The 18,122-nt window shown below is 33.8% G+C and overlaps 2 protein-coding genes across 6 annotated transcripts; one reads left to right on the top strand and one right to left on the bottom strand.

Annotated features, from left to right (window-relative positions):
* Positions 1 to 689: 689 nt before the first annotated feature.
* Positions 690 to 7,121, bottom strand: LOC128232061 (uncharacterized). 2 transcript variants are annotated; one of them, XM_052945401.1, is made up of 5 exons: positions 7,083 to 7,121; positions 5,006 to 5,214; positions 4,097 to 4,277; positions 3,034 to 3,103; positions 690 to 1,866 (listed from the first exon to the last, which is right to left on the bottom strand). In XM_052945401.1, the coding sequence occupies exons 2-5, from the start codon at positions 5,212 to 5,214 to the stop codon at positions 863 to 865; spliced, it is 1,464 nt and encodes a 487-aa protein (XP_052801361.1). In that variant the 5' UTR covers positions 7,083 to 7,121; the 3' UTR covers positions 690 to 862. The 2 variants fall into 2 exon arrangements, with proteins under 2 accessions (XP_052801361.1, XP_052801362.1); XM_052945402.1 differs by lacking the exon at positions 7,083 to 7,121 and adding an exon at positions 7,035 to 7,068.
* Positions 7,122 to 7,163: 42 nt separating this feature from the next.
* On the top strand, positions 7,164 to 17,998 carry LOC128231711 (DDB1- and CUL4-associated factor 7). 4 transcript variants are annotated; one of them, XM_052944816.1, is made up of 10 exons: positions 7,164 to 7,243; positions 8,586 to 8,620; positions 8,892 to 9,065; positions 9,512 to 9,613; positions 10,355 to 10,453; positions 10,823 to 10,936; positions 11,451 to 11,583; positions 12,241 to 12,392; positions 12,935 to 13,052; positions 13,582 to 17,998. In XM_052944816.1, exons 2-10 carry the CDS (start codon positions 8,603 to 8,605, stop codon positions 13,752 to 13,754), a joined length of 1,083 nt encoding a protein of 360 aa, XP_052800776.1. In that variant the 5' UTR covers positions 7,164 to 7,243; positions 8,586 to 8,602; the 3' UTR covers positions 13,755 to 17,998. The 4 variants fall into 4 exon arrangements, with proteins under 4 accessions (XP_052800776.1, XP_052800775.1, XP_052800777.1 ...); XM_052944815.1 differs by having other exon boundaries at positions 7,176 to 7,243; positions 8,586 to 8,635; XM_052944817.1 differs by having other exon boundaries at positions 7,201 to 7,243; positions 8,589 to 8,620.
* The last annotated feature ends 124 nt before the right edge of the window (positions 17,999 to 18,122 follow it).

Raw genomic sequence — 18,122 nt, 5'->3', positions numbered from 1 at the left:
ATGAATCAGTAACAAAATGACATGGCCCAAATTATTTCAGAAACCTTTGGAAAATCTACAGTATATAATACTTATATAAATTCTTAATTCGACTGAAAAATAAAACGTAAGGGTTTTACCATTTATATTGAAAAGTTGCCAAGCACACTTCAATCTTTCTACCTTATATTAAGACTTCAAATAGCTTCAACAACATATCAATCTTCAGGCAAGAAACATTTTTTTGTAATTCAAATACACAGACAATTTCCTTCTGATAAAGGCTTTTTTACTTTCTTTACTTTACTGTTAAAAAGCTATATTAGTAGCATTACTTTATATAGGAACGTTGGCTTTTCTTTTGTGTTCCGGCTACACGAAAATGTAGAAGCATCACTTTAATGTTGAGTTAAAGAAACATGAGCATGGCTTACTAACAACCAGCATCAAGGAAATTTACTACAGCGTGTACAGCCAAGTGCAGGAAAATGTGACTAGTTAGTGACAAATCTACCATCCTATAGAAATGATTCAAACTTAATAATATATATTGTTTTAAACTGGACAATTCAATAGTTTACATCATGAGGCAATAACAAAGTAGATTTAAAAATCATTATAATATGTACTGAGTATGTACATCATTGTATAATACTGTTGTTAATATACATACATGTACCTATACACACATTCTGACATTATTGCTGACATTGAAGAAAGTAACACAATACAATTAAACTTTATTATCATGTATGAATATAAGTGCCATACGGTGTATACATGTACTTCCCATAATAATTAGTAATTAATTTTGTTTCAATTTTTAACTAAAAATCATTAGGGTGGGGAGGCAGAAAATAGAGTCAGTCTGGTAACTGGAACCTTATTTCAGTTTGACCTTATTTAATGCTGCCACAATTTTCTTCTTCATAAATGTCTGATGTATATTTACAATCCGTTCAACTTCAGGTAACAGGCTTGCAGAAAACTTCTGTCCACAATGAGTCACAAAGGCCAAAAGAAACTTACTGAATTTAAGATTCTTTGCCAATACTAAGGCTGTTGGAGCAAGCTTTGTCACAAACATCTGTAAATCAGCCTCACTTATTTGACACTCATGTTCTAGAATGGTCTGAAGCAGCTGTATGTTAGACTCGTGCACCTCTAGACCACGCTGTAATGCCAAATGCAAAGAGTATTCTCTCGATGAACTGCTCCAGCAGTCTTTAATTATTTTACAGAACAGTTCACTCTGTCCCACAGATAATTCCACCTGTTCTCCTACACAAGAAGTAAACACACCATCGATAAACTGCTTAGGAAATTTCTCTGCTGTGTTGATCACTGCTTCTGTAAGTTTTCTGGAAGCACTCTGACCTACAGTTTTAAGCCTTGGCGACAAAGCTCTGGACATGAACATGACAACAACAGTGTAACTAAGGGATTCCTCCAGGGAACACAGATGATCACAAGCCAATTTCACAGAATCATCTGACATTGTCACAAAGTCCAAGCTCTGTAGGACACTCTCCATATCAGATGCAGAAATCTTTGTTAGCTCATGGAAAAATTCTGGAACAGATTCGTGCAAACAGTTTTGCCAGGTGTCTTTTAAAACACTTGCAAACTCCTTCTCAGCATTGCCATCAAGTTCGTCTTCCTCAATATAGGACACAGAGGGCTGCTGACTGAAGTTCATCTGTGTAAATACAGGAATAGGAGAATCATCTTCTCCAGAATCACACTGTTCAGGCGAGTCTGAGATTAGCACAGTATCTTCTTCCCCTTCCCAAGAATCAAGCTTGCGTCTTTTAGTCTGCGGTTCATTATCATCAGAGCTGTCATCAAGAAACGACACAATGTTTTGTGACTTGAGTGACGCCTCAACTGCAAAGAAAATGAATATTGAATAAAAATTACATTTTATTTTGATTAATGGATAGGTTAACAGTCATAATACTTTTATATTTATATCAGTACATTATACTATTACATGCATATCACTATATAAGTTGATCAAGTGCTTTTTCTTAGGGGTTTTCTTTCAGTCTAAGTTCAGAGTTTATTTCTTTAATAATACATTAAGGCAAAATATCCAGGATTATGTACATAAAAGTGATCACACACATATTTATTTTACACTGACTATTGTAATTAAGTAATATATAAAGAAATGAAGAATCTAATTATGTCTTTTCTTCAGTAGGTTTCGCCTTTATCCCTGGTGCAAGTTTCACCAAATTTTCCAGTATTTATTCCACTGAGAACACTATTTAAATCCTGTATATAATGTAAAAGGAATGAATATAAGTATCTTCCATGGCCGAGAGTGTAAGATAGTTTCATCCCGACCCGAGGGCATGGTGTTTTGCGGAAACGAGGTTTACCGAGTTTCCATAAAACACACTGCGCGAGGGTTGGGATTAACCTATCCTACACGAGCGGCTAAGGAAGATGCTTTTTCTCCCATCTCAGTTAAACAAAATTAAGTGAAAATGTACTTTTTACTGGAACTCTTTTGTGCATAGTGGAAATAAATGCGTATGGATATGTGATAATTCGTGTTTGTCATGGATATGCGCGCAGTGATTCAGGTTATGTTAAAAGTCAGATCGGTATTTAAATAGTTCTGAGAAGAGTGAAGCATTATTTCTTGAAAGGTGCATGAAAACTGTTTTATGGTGACATTTGAAGCGAGAAATAATTAATCTAAATATTGCCACATGACAAGGTTTCTATGATGGTACAGATGACAGTCTTCAACAAGGGAGGTAATTACAATGTGATGACCATTAAAAAGTAGCTCCATACGGGCGTTTTATCTTCGCCCGTGGGCAAGGTAAGAATTTCTAGCATGGTTGAAATTCTGGATCTACTTATCTGAGGTGGGAGAAAAGGTATTCTTCCTAATTCTTTATGTGGTCACTAAGCAAAGAAAAATTGAGTACAATATTCGAATATTTCAATAATAACTCATTAAGTGTTTTCAAGAAACTTGGGCTGCATACACTTCTAAGCCTGTGTTAACAATTTCCTATAAAACTGAAATATTACCATTGACGTTATTTGATGTCATTTGTCTGTCTGACTGTTGTTCTAAATCCAAGCCCAACTTCTCTGTATACTGTGGAAAAAAATCACGAATATTAATTAACATACAATAAATGAACCAATTTTATGAAATAATTTCTATGTAGAATAATAAAGGGCCATAATTAAGTTATTTGCAAGATAGAGTTTTCTAACTTGATCCAAAAAGTAGGTTGGATAGCTTGGAACACATGTCTAAAGTTCCATAATAGTACATAAAATACTTACTTAGATATTGATTTGAATGTGGTTACTAACCTTAATAAGAATATTTAAATAAGTCACTAACCTTAATAAGAATATTTAAATAAGTTACTAACCTTAATAAGAATATTTAAATAAATAACAACGGGCCACAATTTCCTTTATATGCAAAAAGAGTTATCTAACTCTATTATTTAAATTGAATGGATGGTTGAGAACTGGTGGATAAGTTCTCAATGCAACACATCAAACAGTTGCTGAGATATTTACTTGTGTTTACTTACATGCAAAACCTTAACCAGATTTCTTAGTCCAATTACAAAGGGCCATAATTAGCATTATATTCAAAATATAGTTATATAACTTCATAAATTAATTAGGTTGGATAGTTAAGAACACATGTCTAAAGATTCAATGCAATAAATGAGCTATTTGAGATAATGACTTCAGGGCTTACATGCAATACCTTATCCAAGGTGTGATGTTGACGCCAGAGCTAGGGTGAGGAGTATAGCTCTCCAAATCATCTAAAAAGGAAGGAAATCACAAGGAAAACATTTTGTTACGTAATGGAGTTTTTAAAAAAGCAGTATTGATGGAATATGTGCTAGATTGGATTGATATGATTAACATGTTGGTTTAAAACTCAAGCAATGGGTTAAGAATAGTAAAGTGGACATTAAATAGGGATAGAAGGACAGACGGACAAGTGGCAACTACTAAAATTATGCTCTCCCTTTCTAAGGCAATATTACAACACAGGCATTATTATTTATGTGAACATCCTTTATTTGGGGATGGATTATTTTTCCTTAAAGCTTACTCTGGAAATAGTTGCCAACTTTTTTAACTCGGCAGAGCCAACACCGCTCTGTTGAATGTGGTTTTCCAGCGCAGACAGTAGCTCATGCAATATCCCATCCGGAATAATGTCTGCCTGAGCAAGCAGGAACTGCAAAAACCTCTCTTGCAACACAGCAGGCAACAGCAAGAACCTGGGTCGACTGAAATAGAGATTAGAAACACTAGAAGGCCATCCTCATCTGTGATTTTTCCCAAGTCAATCAAGGGACATAACTCTCAAGAAATAAAGCTAGAGATATGACCATGGGCTTAGCCAAATGTGTCATGTGCTTATTACCACTAGGGCCTAAAAAAAAAATTGTTTGGTTAGGGTTACATCCTTTTCAAAAATAGGTAGGGTAGGTAGGCTTTATATTTTTTGTTTTTATTAGGCTTTATATAAGAATATCATTTTCATCATTGGAGAATCGTGTTATATCTTCTGTATAAGCATTTAAGGTTTAAACTACATAATTATTGAAAAGCATTTAAAAAAAACGAAAAAAAATGATAATTTTTTTTTTAAGTTTTTCATTTTTTTTTCAAACTGACTATAAAAACGGTAGGGTCGGCGCCTATTCCGTAGGTAGGGTCGGGTAACCCGAACCAAATGTTGTTGTTTTTTAGGCCTAGTGACATGTGTTCAAAGTATTGAGTGAATCTCTTGAACGCTTTTCTAAAAGAAGCCAAGGTTTGCTGTTTGCGCTACTTCATGATCAAGGGAATACAACGGCATGTATTTAAGCCAGAGTTCACTCACTGGGCCTTATGACAAGGTTTCTATTTGGAAGTTAAATGAGTTAACACTTCAAAACTAAGTCCTTGAAAGTACAAAAACTTCCATTATAACAAAACCTTGTATCAATGTTACTTTTATATGTTCACATACAATTGCAACTGGTTGTCTTCTATTGTGGGATCATGTGTAGTCAGATTGTCAAGCAAGGTGAACCACCAGGGGGCCACAGAGTACTGAGAACTTGTCACCTCCTGGAACCACATCACACCCCTCTCTACACTGACAGACAGATGCACGAACAGAGAGACCCAATCCTTGGGAAGAAGGGTAAATGCTTGTTCATTGGAATATGTCATCATCTGAAAACATAGACATGTAAACTTGTAGGGACATTGTTAGTTATCTTGACTTAATATAAACAGGTAAGTTCTCTTTTTCAGAATCCGGACAAAATCCACAGGTGAGACCACAGGGGTTTCTCTCGGATTTTTTTACCCTATAAAATATTATATCTTGATTATATGTAGAGTTAAAAAATGAGAGAAACCCCTTTGTTTGAGACTAGGTTATAAATCCAAGGCTCTGTCCTTGGGCCCCTCTGCTTTCTGATCTATATAAATACACTTCCCCTTACAGTACAATCCCAAATACGACTTTTTGCCGATGATACGGCAGTTTATCTTACAATAAATTCACTGTCTGACTCTCAAATGCTTCAGGAAGATCTGGCATGTATGGAACAATGGGAGAGAGATTGGGACATGGAGTTCAACCCCTCTAAATGTCAAGTACTCCACATCACCAAAAACAAAAAAGTCATTAAGCACAATTACATACTCCATGGTCAAACACTCCAATCTGTCCCCTGTGCAAAATATCTCGGCTTAGACCTTTCATCAGATATTTCATACAACTCCCACATTACAAGAATAACAGCAACAGCCAATAAGACCTTGGGCTTTCTTAAGCGTAACATTACCACAAGAAATGAATCTGTGAAAGCTATGGCTTACAAAACCCTAGTTCGCCCGCAAGTTGAATATGCATCAACAGTCTGGAGCCCCTACACACAGTCAAATAAAAATAAAATCGAAATGGTCCAGTGAAGAGCCATCCGCTGGGTTAAATACAACTATTCCCCTCTTGCAAGTGTTACTGAGATGCAAAACAGCCTTGGCTGGCGGTCACTCGAATATCGCAGAAATGACATGCGGCTCATCATGTTCTTCAAAATCTTACACAACATCGTGGCCATTAACCTTCCACCCTATATCCAGAAGCCTGTCAGACTTAGCCGGCACGTTCATCCCCATAGCTTTCAGCAAATCCAAGTCCAATCCGATTATCAAAAGTGGTCCTTTTACCCCCATAGCATAATTCTTTGGAATAGCCTACCCGTCAATGTAGCAACTCTGCCAGCAACAGAACTTGATAGGTTCAAACAGGCAGTGTCAAGCTTACAATATTAGTTTTACGTACTATCATATTTTACTTTTTAAAAATGTTCTCACGACTAACATGTTTTAACCATGACTGGATTTTGTTTTTCTATTCCATGTCTCACAATGTTATCTTTTATTTCTTTCTTTCACTTTACTAACAGTCTGACGCGCACCTGCCAGTAATACTCGAAAGAGGGGTTCGGCAGTATTCAAAGATAGATAGATAGGTGGGACCTGTAATGGCCAAAGTCAATGATATTGCTGAACTTTTAACCTGTGATCAAGCTCATATCTGTCAATGACATGAATTGAAAACTGTTTTGAGGTCCATATCAGTCCCGCATGCTTCACAAGTTATAATTTATACTGACATCATTCTTCAATTTTTATACAATAAAATGTTTTGCTGACTGGGATCTTAATTATTTTTAGATAATAAACTTTAACTATCAAATATTGCATTTGTTCAGATTGACCTGCCACAGGGATAAAGCGAATTGTAAGAGAAATTCGACATCATAAGTTCTGGAGAAATTTCTTCAGACAAGAAATGAAGACAAAACTCTTATGTCAATCGTTGTAGTATTTGTTATCCGAATCGTTAAGTTATCCGAAAGAATATGAACTCACGAAAATAATGATGAAAAATCGTTTCAAGTAGTTAATTTTGTTTTTGTATGCATCAAAACACAATTCTACTAAGAACAGTCTCAAATAGGATAAGACGAAAATCGTACACTTAACGCAATCCTTGGACCAATAACTCCTAGACGCAAACCTCTTACCTTTTAAAAAAAACTTTTAGGGGGATAAGTTGGATCATATTTGGTGTAACGTAACCAAACGCTAATTTGATGACGCATTTTATTGTAGTATATTGAATTGTGGGTAATTTCGATGGCCGACAAAAATAAACAAACATAATTTACACATTTTTTGTCGTTTCGTGAGTATAACTTAATATTTTTTATTCAATTCAGTAAAATAGATTTTCTAAGAGTATTATTCTTTAAGGATATGTATAAAAATACTGATAATTTCTTCAAAAGAACCTCAAGAAGTGTGCCAGTGGACTTTCCTGAGATTGAACAGTTGAAATAAAACTTTTAGATTTAACAGCGTTTTCCTATCGTTATGTATTAAAGAACTAATACTTACTGTATTTTACATATTTTCAGTTATTTGGCTTTCATTGAAATATGGATTTATAATTCTTTTGTGTTGTGATGTTTCAGTATAAGAATTTAGATGAAGTGTTAGTTACATTGATCAGTTGCGATTAGCTCGTAGAAATTGTGTTTTTTTTTTTAAATATTTGTGCAAAATTTATGTCAGTTATAATTATAATAACCTATATTTTCAAAAGAAAATGTTTATTCCAAGTTAAAATATATACCTAATGTCAAATCAATGTGACGGATACGTAGTCCCTTGGTGAAATGTATTTTACCTTAGTGACATTATTTAAGTTTAAACCTCATAACTTGGGGATATAATATGTTCTCAGATTTTTGCTTTTTGTGGTATTAATGGTTGACCTTTTGGAAAAAGGGCGTTTGACATAAAAACTAGTGCCATATTGATAATCAATGCATTATGATCTTTATTTTAAGCAACTGCCGTAGTGCAGCAAGGAATTCAATATTTATGTGTATTTTGAATACCTTAATGTTTCGTATTTAAAATGCATTGTTCTGAAATGTGATTGATTGCAAAACTTTATACCTGAAAGTAGATGTACACAGGAAGTTTAAAACAATATTTAAGGATATTATTTATCTAAAAATAACACTTCTCATGATTCATAATACTCATAGCCCTATTGTTCATGGTCAAGTAATGTTGTTATAACTTTACAGGACATTGTGTCCTGTTACAGATTTTTGCAAGCACTGCCCCACTGACCCAGTCATCGAAAATAGACTTTTGAATGATCAAGTCTGATTTCTTTATAAGAACTTGGCATCATATTTTTGAAAAAGCACTGCTATATAAAATCCAGAATTTGAGCAAGCCCAGAAAGCATTTTACCAGTATAGGGCTTGCGATCTTGTGCTAGTTTCGACCTCTTCTGACCATATTTCCTTTCATTTTATCACCACTTCTGACCATATTTCCTTTCATTTTATTCCCAATCTTGCAAAAAAACATTGTTTACTTTAAACAGTGGAATGAAGTCACATATGACTCCTTAAAATGAAATGTTTTAAAAATTCTTAGTGGACAGCAAAATACTTTATCCAATGAGCAGGCAGTATAGTTCAAATTTGCCAATTCATTTATTTCAGCGGTCAGCCATTATTGAATGTTATCAGGTGGAACGGTAAATATAAACAGCGTTAGTTGGTAGTTTACACAATATCATATATTCCACTTAAAAATAAGAAATGTAATTTTGTACTTAAACAAATAATTAATTTTTGTAAGCACATACTAACAACCTTGAAGTTTAATGTATTTCAACTGAATTTAAAACTTGTTAAGCACAATCTATCTATACTTTAAAATTAATTTCAGATTTATGACATTTATATTTATCATTCATTTATCGGACATTACTATAGATAACTCATATTATAACAATTTTCTTGCAGGCCGAGGCAGGTATGAGCACTCTACCATCCCAGCCGGTGGTTGGAGCGCCCAAGCGGAAGGAGATTTACAAGTATGATGCCCCCTGGTGTGTGTATAGCATGAACTGGAGCATCCGCCCAGACAAACGCTTCCGACTTGCACTTGGCAGTTTTGTAGAGGAATATAACAACAAGGTTTGTTTGCAAGAGAAATGCATAACAAAATTAATTTTTGTGGTTCCAACCGACCCTTTTTTAAAGCCAAAACTTAAAGTCTTAAACTTAATTTTTGTACTGAAAATGATTTTAAAAATGGTAGTTTTAAAAAGGAAATGTACTTAAACAGTAAAAGCATTGGAAATATAAACCAGGCGGCACTATTGTTGGTACAAGATGATGCAGTTTAACACAAATGTACTTTCTAGACAACAATTAAGGGGCTAGACACCAGATGATACAATTGCAAGGAGAAAAAGAAAATTGTCAAAAACTTTTAAAATCAACATCATTGTGTACAACGTATTGAATCTTAATATTCTGCAAATATTTCTATTATAAAACGGCATTGACAGTGACTTAAATAAATAATCTGCCGTTTTTTATTTGTTAAAAAAATGTTTATTTTTACTTTAATCTTGCAGGTCCAAATTGTTGCTCTGGATGAAGAAACCTCAGAGTTTACCTCAAAGGGAACCTTTGATCACCCATATCCTACCACCAAGATCATGTGGATCCCAGATACAGTAAGACTGACTTGACTTCCTGGGGCTGTATTCATAAAACTTCTTAAGTCATTTCCTTACATAAGTCACTTTCCTAATTTTATTTTCTCTTTAAGTCATATCATATAAAAATTAAATAATTTTCAATAGACATTATACGGATATTGACCTTACTGAAAAAAAGCATACATTTATGTTAAAATCACTAATATATTTCTTTTAAAATGACTATGAAAATGTTAAGAAATCGACTTAAGTAAGGAAATGACTTAAGATGCTTTATGTACCCCTGTAGCCTCAAAATTTCAAGTTAAGAGTGGCTCGTACATGTCAATCCCCAAATTGGCGAGTCAACGGTTATTTGTAAAAGTTTCCTTCTTATCTTTATTCAATGTAATATTTACACTTCAGGCTATACATTTTCAAGGACGGAAATCATACCGTTGAATCATACCTGTTTTTGAAATTCAGGTATCAAAACTCATGCATGGTTTTTAAAATTCAGGTATCAAAACTCATGTTCAAGGAGATAAATCCTAATCCCAGTCACACAAATGAAAATTCATCTAATCATCTGTTACATGCACATGTAGGTTTGACTGGTAATTATCTATACTAAAGTTATCCTCCCCTATAAATTACCTATAGATTACAGTTATTCTCATTTATAATTTGTTCATTTTTTAACCCAGCAATTTTTTAACAACAGATGAATACATTTGGAAACAGTCTTGAGTATAGTGTTGCTGTGTGTTTGTATAGAAAGGTGTGTTTCCTGACCTCCTGGCCACGAGTGGAGACTATCTGCGGGTTTGGAGGGTTGGCGATACAGAGACTCGACTTGAGTGCCTACTTAACAATGTAAGTTCTTTTTATATTACCACTGATATTTTTACAAAGATATATTTATCGAAGAACATCACTACATACATTTTTGCTGAGAATCTTATTTGCATGGTGCTTAAGTGTGACAGACAACACATCATCTGATATTCATAAATACAAATGTAACATGATGAGATTGGTCATGTTTGTGGTAATAACTCGGCTTCAATTTTTGTATATTGCCAAAATATAAAATACTGTGTATGTATAAGTAAAATACTAGTTTCCAACACCCAAAAAATAAAAAATTCAGAAAAGATTATTTCACAATTTTTTTTTAAGAATAAGGTGTTTGAAAAAATATGGATGTTTTATATTTACAAATAGATGAATGGTTTGTTTTAGAACAAGAACTCGGACTTCTGTGCACCATTGACCTCATTTGATTGGAACGAGGTAGATCCCAACCTGCTGGGTACGTCCAGTATCGACACCACATGCACCATCTGGGGGCTCGAGGTAGGTATCAGTTAAGGAAATAAATGAACATTTATCAATTATTTATAATATAAGTAAGGTACAATAACTATTGAAATTATCGTTTAATCACAACTTGGCTAGTGTTTGCCCAGAAAAAAAGTATTTAGCTAAGCTTACAATAAATGTATCTGTTTTGCCTTGATCTTTGTGTCATCTTTGGTGCCTTTGACTATAACACATACATGTACAAATGATGTTGTCTATTGAGATTTCCTTCATCACCTGAGAAAATGGATAAGTATTGGCATTGTTTGTGAGCTGCTTAGTTTCTGATTCTTGATTTGAGAAGGAACAAAACAGTAGATAATTTTAAGAAAGTTTCAAAGAAAGAGAAACGAAGATAAGAATTGTACCAATTTTATTTATATATATATGATATATTTTATAGCTGTTACAAATTATAATATGGTTTCTTTCAGTACCTGATATAAGCTGTTTCTCTTAAATATGTATAATAATGTTTCTATCCCACCTATATTTCTATCAATTGCAGACAGGGCAAGTGTTGGGTCGGGTTAACGTCGTGTCGGGCCATGTGAAGACCCAGCTGATTGCCCATGACAAGGAAGTGTACGATATTGCCTTCAGTCGGGCTGGCGGAGGACGAGATATGTTCGCTAGTGTTGGTAGGTCATTGACCTGATCGATGGCGATAATGCAATAATTTAATTAATATATATATGCATATATATAGCTTCGAGTTTGACTATTAATTTTCTTTAATTTGTTTAATTAATTTTATCAAGTTTTTTTATTTAAAATGTTCTACATCAATAATAAGTATTGATGTTGATGTTAAGATGCTATAGTAACTTGTTTTCGAATATTTATTTGAGACTCCTTTTTCTTGTTTGTAACCTAGGCTTTGAGCAGTATTTAATATAATTCTTATCCTAATATTTAGACATACATGTCTCAATGCTTACATTCAGTCTATTGGTCAACTGTTTTTACTATCCATCAATGCCCTTGGATTCTGATCTTAAAAACTTGGATTCTGGGGCTGTATTCAATAAGCAACTTATATTGAACTTAAATTTAAGATTAGAACCTACATGTTTTGATTGGCCAGATTTAGCTGACCAATAGGCAGAATAGAATCACTGAGGCATGTCTTTGGAAAAGATCAATATTGGATACTAGCCCGGCTGATCTTAAACACTTGGATTCTGATCTTAAACTTAAGTTAGCACTAAGTCTGTTATTGAATACTGACCATGGTCTGTTGATGGTATTTTTGTACAACTGAATAGTATACAACAAAGAATTGTTTGTGTGTTTAGGTGCGGATGGCTCAGTGCGCATGTTTGACCTGCGCCACCTGGAGCACTCAACTATTATCTACGAGGACCCACAACACAACCCCCTGCTTCGTCTGGGCTGGAACAAGCAGGACCCTAACTACCTTGCCACCATGGCGATGGATGCACTTGAGGTAGGAGCTTGAATTATGACTTGATTGCCACAAGACACAATGAATACACAAGTTTTGCTACTACTTTAGATTTTTTTGTTATATTAACAGAACTTGTGCAGTTTAAAAAAAATACCAGTTGTCAATCAGAAGATCACAAGCCAATTAAAAAAAAAAGTGAAATCTTCACCAATTGGTTTGGTCAAAGTTAGCCAAAGAGTATTTTGATTGGTCAATATTTATCCAATAATAACTTATAACCAATCAAATTATTTAAATGTGAAAAAGTACCAAAGATAGCCTGTGGACAACTTAACCAAGTTTTATTTAATTTGCTACAGTTGACAAATAATAGGATTATGTTTTGTAAATAAACAGATCGAGGTCAAGGTGTAATGTAGGAGAGCTCTTAGCACTTATTGTTATGATTAAAACTTTATTTGTTCAAATAAGTGCAGGAATACTTTAAAAAAACCTGAAATATTGAAGTGTGTACATTTGATGTAAAGGTTCTCATGTAACTCAATGTGACGTTAGTTCATCTGCTATAATTCTTGTTGTAGGTGATAATACTGGATGTCCGAGTGCCGTGCACACCGGTGGCGAGACTCAACAACCACCGTGCCTGTGTGAATGGCATTGCATGGGCCCCCCACTCTAGCTGCCATATCTGCACTGCAGGTAAACACTCGTACACAAGGGCCTGTGGTTAACCTCAAAATTTTAATTTTAATTTTTAAAGACTGGTTACATAAGACTGATAAAAAACAACTCTTAAGTTTTGCTTGAACACCCTGCATCATGGTATACAGATAGACATTCAAATGAGTGACAATCTTTTAAATAATTGAATCAAATGGTTTTTTCCCCAATCAAGTAGCAGTAATCGCAATAAATGGATAAATATCCATTTGAACAAGAGTGCTGCAGAATGAGCATCAATGGCGGTTCATGTCTTTCAGTCATTAAGGTGCATCACTCAATAAAGTCAGAGTTATTGGCTTTGCTTAACATGAGCGTATTGTCACTGGTAACATTTGTACCAAGTTATATAAATAGCTTGTAATATTAAGCTATGGCAAAAGTTAAAGTTTTTGCACAAACATTTTACAATACACTTCTTTGAAATTCTTCGTTAAACAGACAAGCTAAAAATGTTAAAGCTATGTGTATATTAAGTACTTTCATGTACATTTATTTCTTCCCCTAGCTGATGACCACCAGGCATTAATCTGGGACATTCAGCAGATGCCGCGGGCGATTGAGGACCCGATCCTGGCATATACAGCTGCCGGGGAGATAAATCAGATCCAGTGGTCTTCCACACAGCCTGACTGGATAGCCATCTGCTACAAAAACTGCCTGGAAATACTCCGAGTGTGATTGGCAACAGGGTGAATAGTGGGAGATTGTTGACTACAGTGTGAAAAATGGGGAAAGCAGTGTGAGGTCACTGATCCTCAGTATTGTTAGGTTACTGATCTTGAGTATTGTTCGATCTTCAGTATTGTTTGGTCACTGATCTTCAGTATTGTTAGGTCAGTGATCTTAAGTATTGTTCGATCTTCAGTATTGTTAGGTCAGTGATTTTCAGTATTGTTAGGTCAGTGATTTTCAGTAATGTTAGGTCGCTGATTTTCAGTATTGTTCGATCTTCAGTATTGTTAGGTCAGTGATCTTCAGTATTGTTTGGTCACTGATCTTCAGTATTGTTTGGTCACTGATCTTCAGTATTGTTTGGTCACTGATCTTCAGTATTGTTAGGTCACTGATCTTCAGTATTGTTGGATCTTCAGTATGGTAAGGTCACTGATCTTCAGAAATGTTAGGATAATTGACCTTGACACTTTATGCCAACTGCATCAAAGCCTCACTCACTAAGCCTTGAAGACATATATGTGGACTAATAGACTATGAACATTTATTGAATTCCATTTAGTTTCTGCGCCTCGCATAAACAAAGGTTGTGTTCATGAATTCAAGCAAGGATTGGGGTATCATCAATTGGCAGACATTACTGGAGAATGGATGTGTATAACAGGGGTCAGATTTTTAAAACTCAAATGCATGATTTATGGAGAAATATTCTTCCTATTTTATTCTGGCATATTTAATTCCAGTCAATGTCAAATAAGTATTGTGATTTGTAAAAGTGTTCTTTCATTAGGGACTATCTTGTCCATGATGAGGTCCTGCAGTTGTACAAGTTCTGATTCTTGAGCCCATATTGAAGCAAATCTGATACAGAGCACATCGCGGTATTATACATCACTGCCAAGTAATTGCAGCTTGAATTGCCAATACTAGTTGTGTTAAATTGCTATAACAGTTGGGAATTTCTGTTAAATTCAGTGTTTTGCATTGTTTATAATGCTGTGGAGTTGATATACATGAGCGAGTGTAAGTTTACATGATGCATTAATTATATTGAGCAGAAGCCCAATTGGTTTGTGCATTTTGGATAAATGAAATATTTTGCGTGTAAATGTAGGTATGGTGTATGAACATTACTTTATTGTGTAGCATGAGCTCAGCTACATTTTAGGCAGTAAGTGGAGTGAAAGTTTTTTTTGTGAAATGATTAAGCGTTTATGTTCAAAGTTATTTCCCCCAAAAAAGTTTAATGTATACTACCGGTACTTCATTGTGTAATTGTCCGATGTGTAGATGGTAAGACTGACGAAATCCCTGACCCCCCATGTTTTTTCGTGGCTGGAGAAAGTCACCAATATGATATTCATATTTTTTTGCTTTTTCTGAACATTAGTTTCTTTGTTTATATGTGTAGCATTTCTACTCTGACATGAACAATATAAAAGATTATAACAGATTTTTAAAATAAAACCAGAGCTGGAGATTGTCGTTGATACAAAATATTGGTGTGGGTGGGGGTGGGGTTCCTAAACATGTGTTTGGGTGTTATAGGTCCTGTGGAATGATACGTGTCTCAGCCAAATGTGTTTTTTGTAGAATTTATGTATTAATTTATTGAGGTAAAAATAGGCATTTGATTTGTAGTTTTAAAACTGTAGATAAAAGGTTTACACATTGTATCCAGTTTAACATGTTGCCTTTTTCTAGTGAGTCTTTTAATCATAGTTTTTGTCAACAGGATAAATACATGAAGCATTCTTATGTAAGCTTAAGTTAAGCGTATGGGGCATGTTTATGGTTATGTTATTTTCTATGAAATGTTGAGTTTCATCAGTAAAAAACAAAACATATATTGGAATCTTATATCTCTTTCAGCACTCGAGAAACAAAAATCTGTTAATATCTGGTAGAAGATATAGATAGATAGATATTTGAGTCTTAATGGAATTTTTTACCACTATTAAAAAAAAATATTTTTACCTTATTTTATCAATTAGTGAAATAAACCTTGATCTTGCATGGCATTATTTGAGACTGTGTGTAGCATATTAAATTATAATAAATTGTTTATATGAACCCTTTCTGTGTGTAACATGAGAAAGAATAATGACTTGTATAGAAATAATAACTGATATTTTATAAATTATGGTGCATTTGTCATTGTCTTAATACTGTCGAACTCCGCTTGGCTTCAATTTCCCGAGGCTCGAGGTATTTTCACTGGTTCCTGGGTATTCGAGCCAAACAGTGTTCGACTGTACTGTGTGAATCATAAAACATTATCATACCGATGTCATTACAATCATGTAACTGTTTCATACATCATGTTATACAATTAATGTTGTTTGTGCTTTGTCTTGTCAGTTCTGAATGTTTATTTTCCAGGGGGTCGTAACTTTAATTATCTTAAATCTGTATGAATGTCACAAATGGCAATACATCAAAAACATAATATTTTCTTCACTTTGTGTTCATTCTCAATGCTGGCTTAAAGCTCCACTCTCACAGATTGAACGTTTTGACAACTTTTTTATTTTTTGTCTTGGAACGAGCCAATTTTTGCGAAAATCCATGGAAACCAGTTAAATAAGACTGCTTAAAAAAATCAGAACGCAGATTTTTATATTTAAGTTAAAAAATTAATGTTTTATGCATTTTTCTTAAACCGTTAGTTATGGTTCAAGCCATAAAACATCAATTTTCGAAAGGAAATACGAAAATCTACCATCTGATTTTTTGTCAGCAATCTTTTTTTTTAATTTAAATACTCAGTAAAATATAATAAGCACACATAAATAGTAAAATTATGATTATATGACATTAGGATAATTAAAATTTACGACTAAATTCTTGAAGAGGCCCCCTGACCATGAACTGAAAAGTTTGTTACATAAAAAAATGGCATTCGATATGCAAGTATATAAAATTTTGATGTCTCATTGTTTTGGTATTGATTCAAACTTTTCTGCACAGAAAAAGATGTAAGAAATAAGACAAAAAATCATGTAAGTAGGAAGCATTTTTGGTCTTGAACAATGCCATATAGGTCATTTTACGCATGATTTTAATTGAAATATAAATAAATATATTAACTACAATAAATTTACGTGTAATTTTGGTCATTTATTTTAGATGATAGTAATTGGGAAGCAATACCCATTCCAATGATGCCTAAGATTATATGATTTCACCAGGTATCAAAATTTAACATTTAAGTTGATGAAGCAATCAGAGAATTAGCTTATACTTGGGTTGGCATATGATCCACACATTTGGCTTGTGACCACTAACCACACAATCACATTCGTTCAGGACGGAAATCCAACCTTGGTCACCTTGGTGAGAAGCGAGTTCGCTAACCACTGCGCTAACTGGACAACCTAATTAGCTTATTAATGGGTTGGAATATGACCTACACACATGAGCTAGTTCTCTTCTGATATCTTCATCAACCTTAATATTCAATTTTGATGCATATTCAGGTATCATTTGAAAGGTATTTTTGCTTAACAGTTACAAATATATAAAATAAATACACATAACCAAAAGCACATCTAGTTACATTGTATTACTGTTTATTTATTTGAAATCAGATGTCAATGACATATTTTGTAATCTTTGAAGGCCAAAAGAATCTGTTATATTATTTTTGTAGGAAGTGTATGCTCACTTTTTTTGTGCACAAAACCCTTCCAAATGATACACAAAATAAGGAGTCACCTAGCCTCTAAAATTCACATATTTAAAAGTCAAATATTTACACATCACAGTCTGATATAAAAATGTCTTGTGTACCATTAAGAAGTGCAAAACCTTTAAAGCATCATATGTTTTGTATTCTAAATTCTCTAAACGAATTCACCCATACAATTCTACTTCTGGGCCGGTATTAATAAAACTTCATAAGTTATTTCTTAACTGAAGTTAATTTCCTAAAATTTCATAGTCATATTAAAATAAGTATAATTTTTATAATGTAAAAATAAGTTATCATTGGAAATGAAGCATTTCAGATATTATTAAGTTATTATAACATATGATAAGAGAGATACTTAAGAAAGGAAATGACTTAAGATGTTTTAGGAATACTGGCTCTGCTATTTATATATATACATGTAACACCGTTCCATAATTGTTTGATATCTATGATTTTAATATAAAAAATAGAGCTGCAGATCATTTTACTGATGTGCACATTTTTAATGCGCTCACTTTCATGTGACATAATGAAATAAATGTATGACTGAACAATATGATGTTGATATTCACTGTTGTGTTGGCTGAGAATCGTGGTAAACAGGTATTATTTTGTTCGGCCTTGTCTGTATCACACAGTCACACTGATTGGTTTTCGTGGCAAGAGGTCATTGTTGTTGG

The sequence above is a fragment of the Mya arenaria genome, chromosome 4 (genome assembly GCF_026914265.1).
Source record: "Mya arenaria isolate MELC-2E11 chromosome 4, ASM2691426v1".
Classification (NCBI taxonomy): domain Eukaryota; kingdom Metazoa; phylum Mollusca; class Bivalvia; order Myida; family Myidae; genus Mya; species Mya arenaria.
This window is presented reverse-complemented; position numbering and strand designations above follow the sequence as displayed.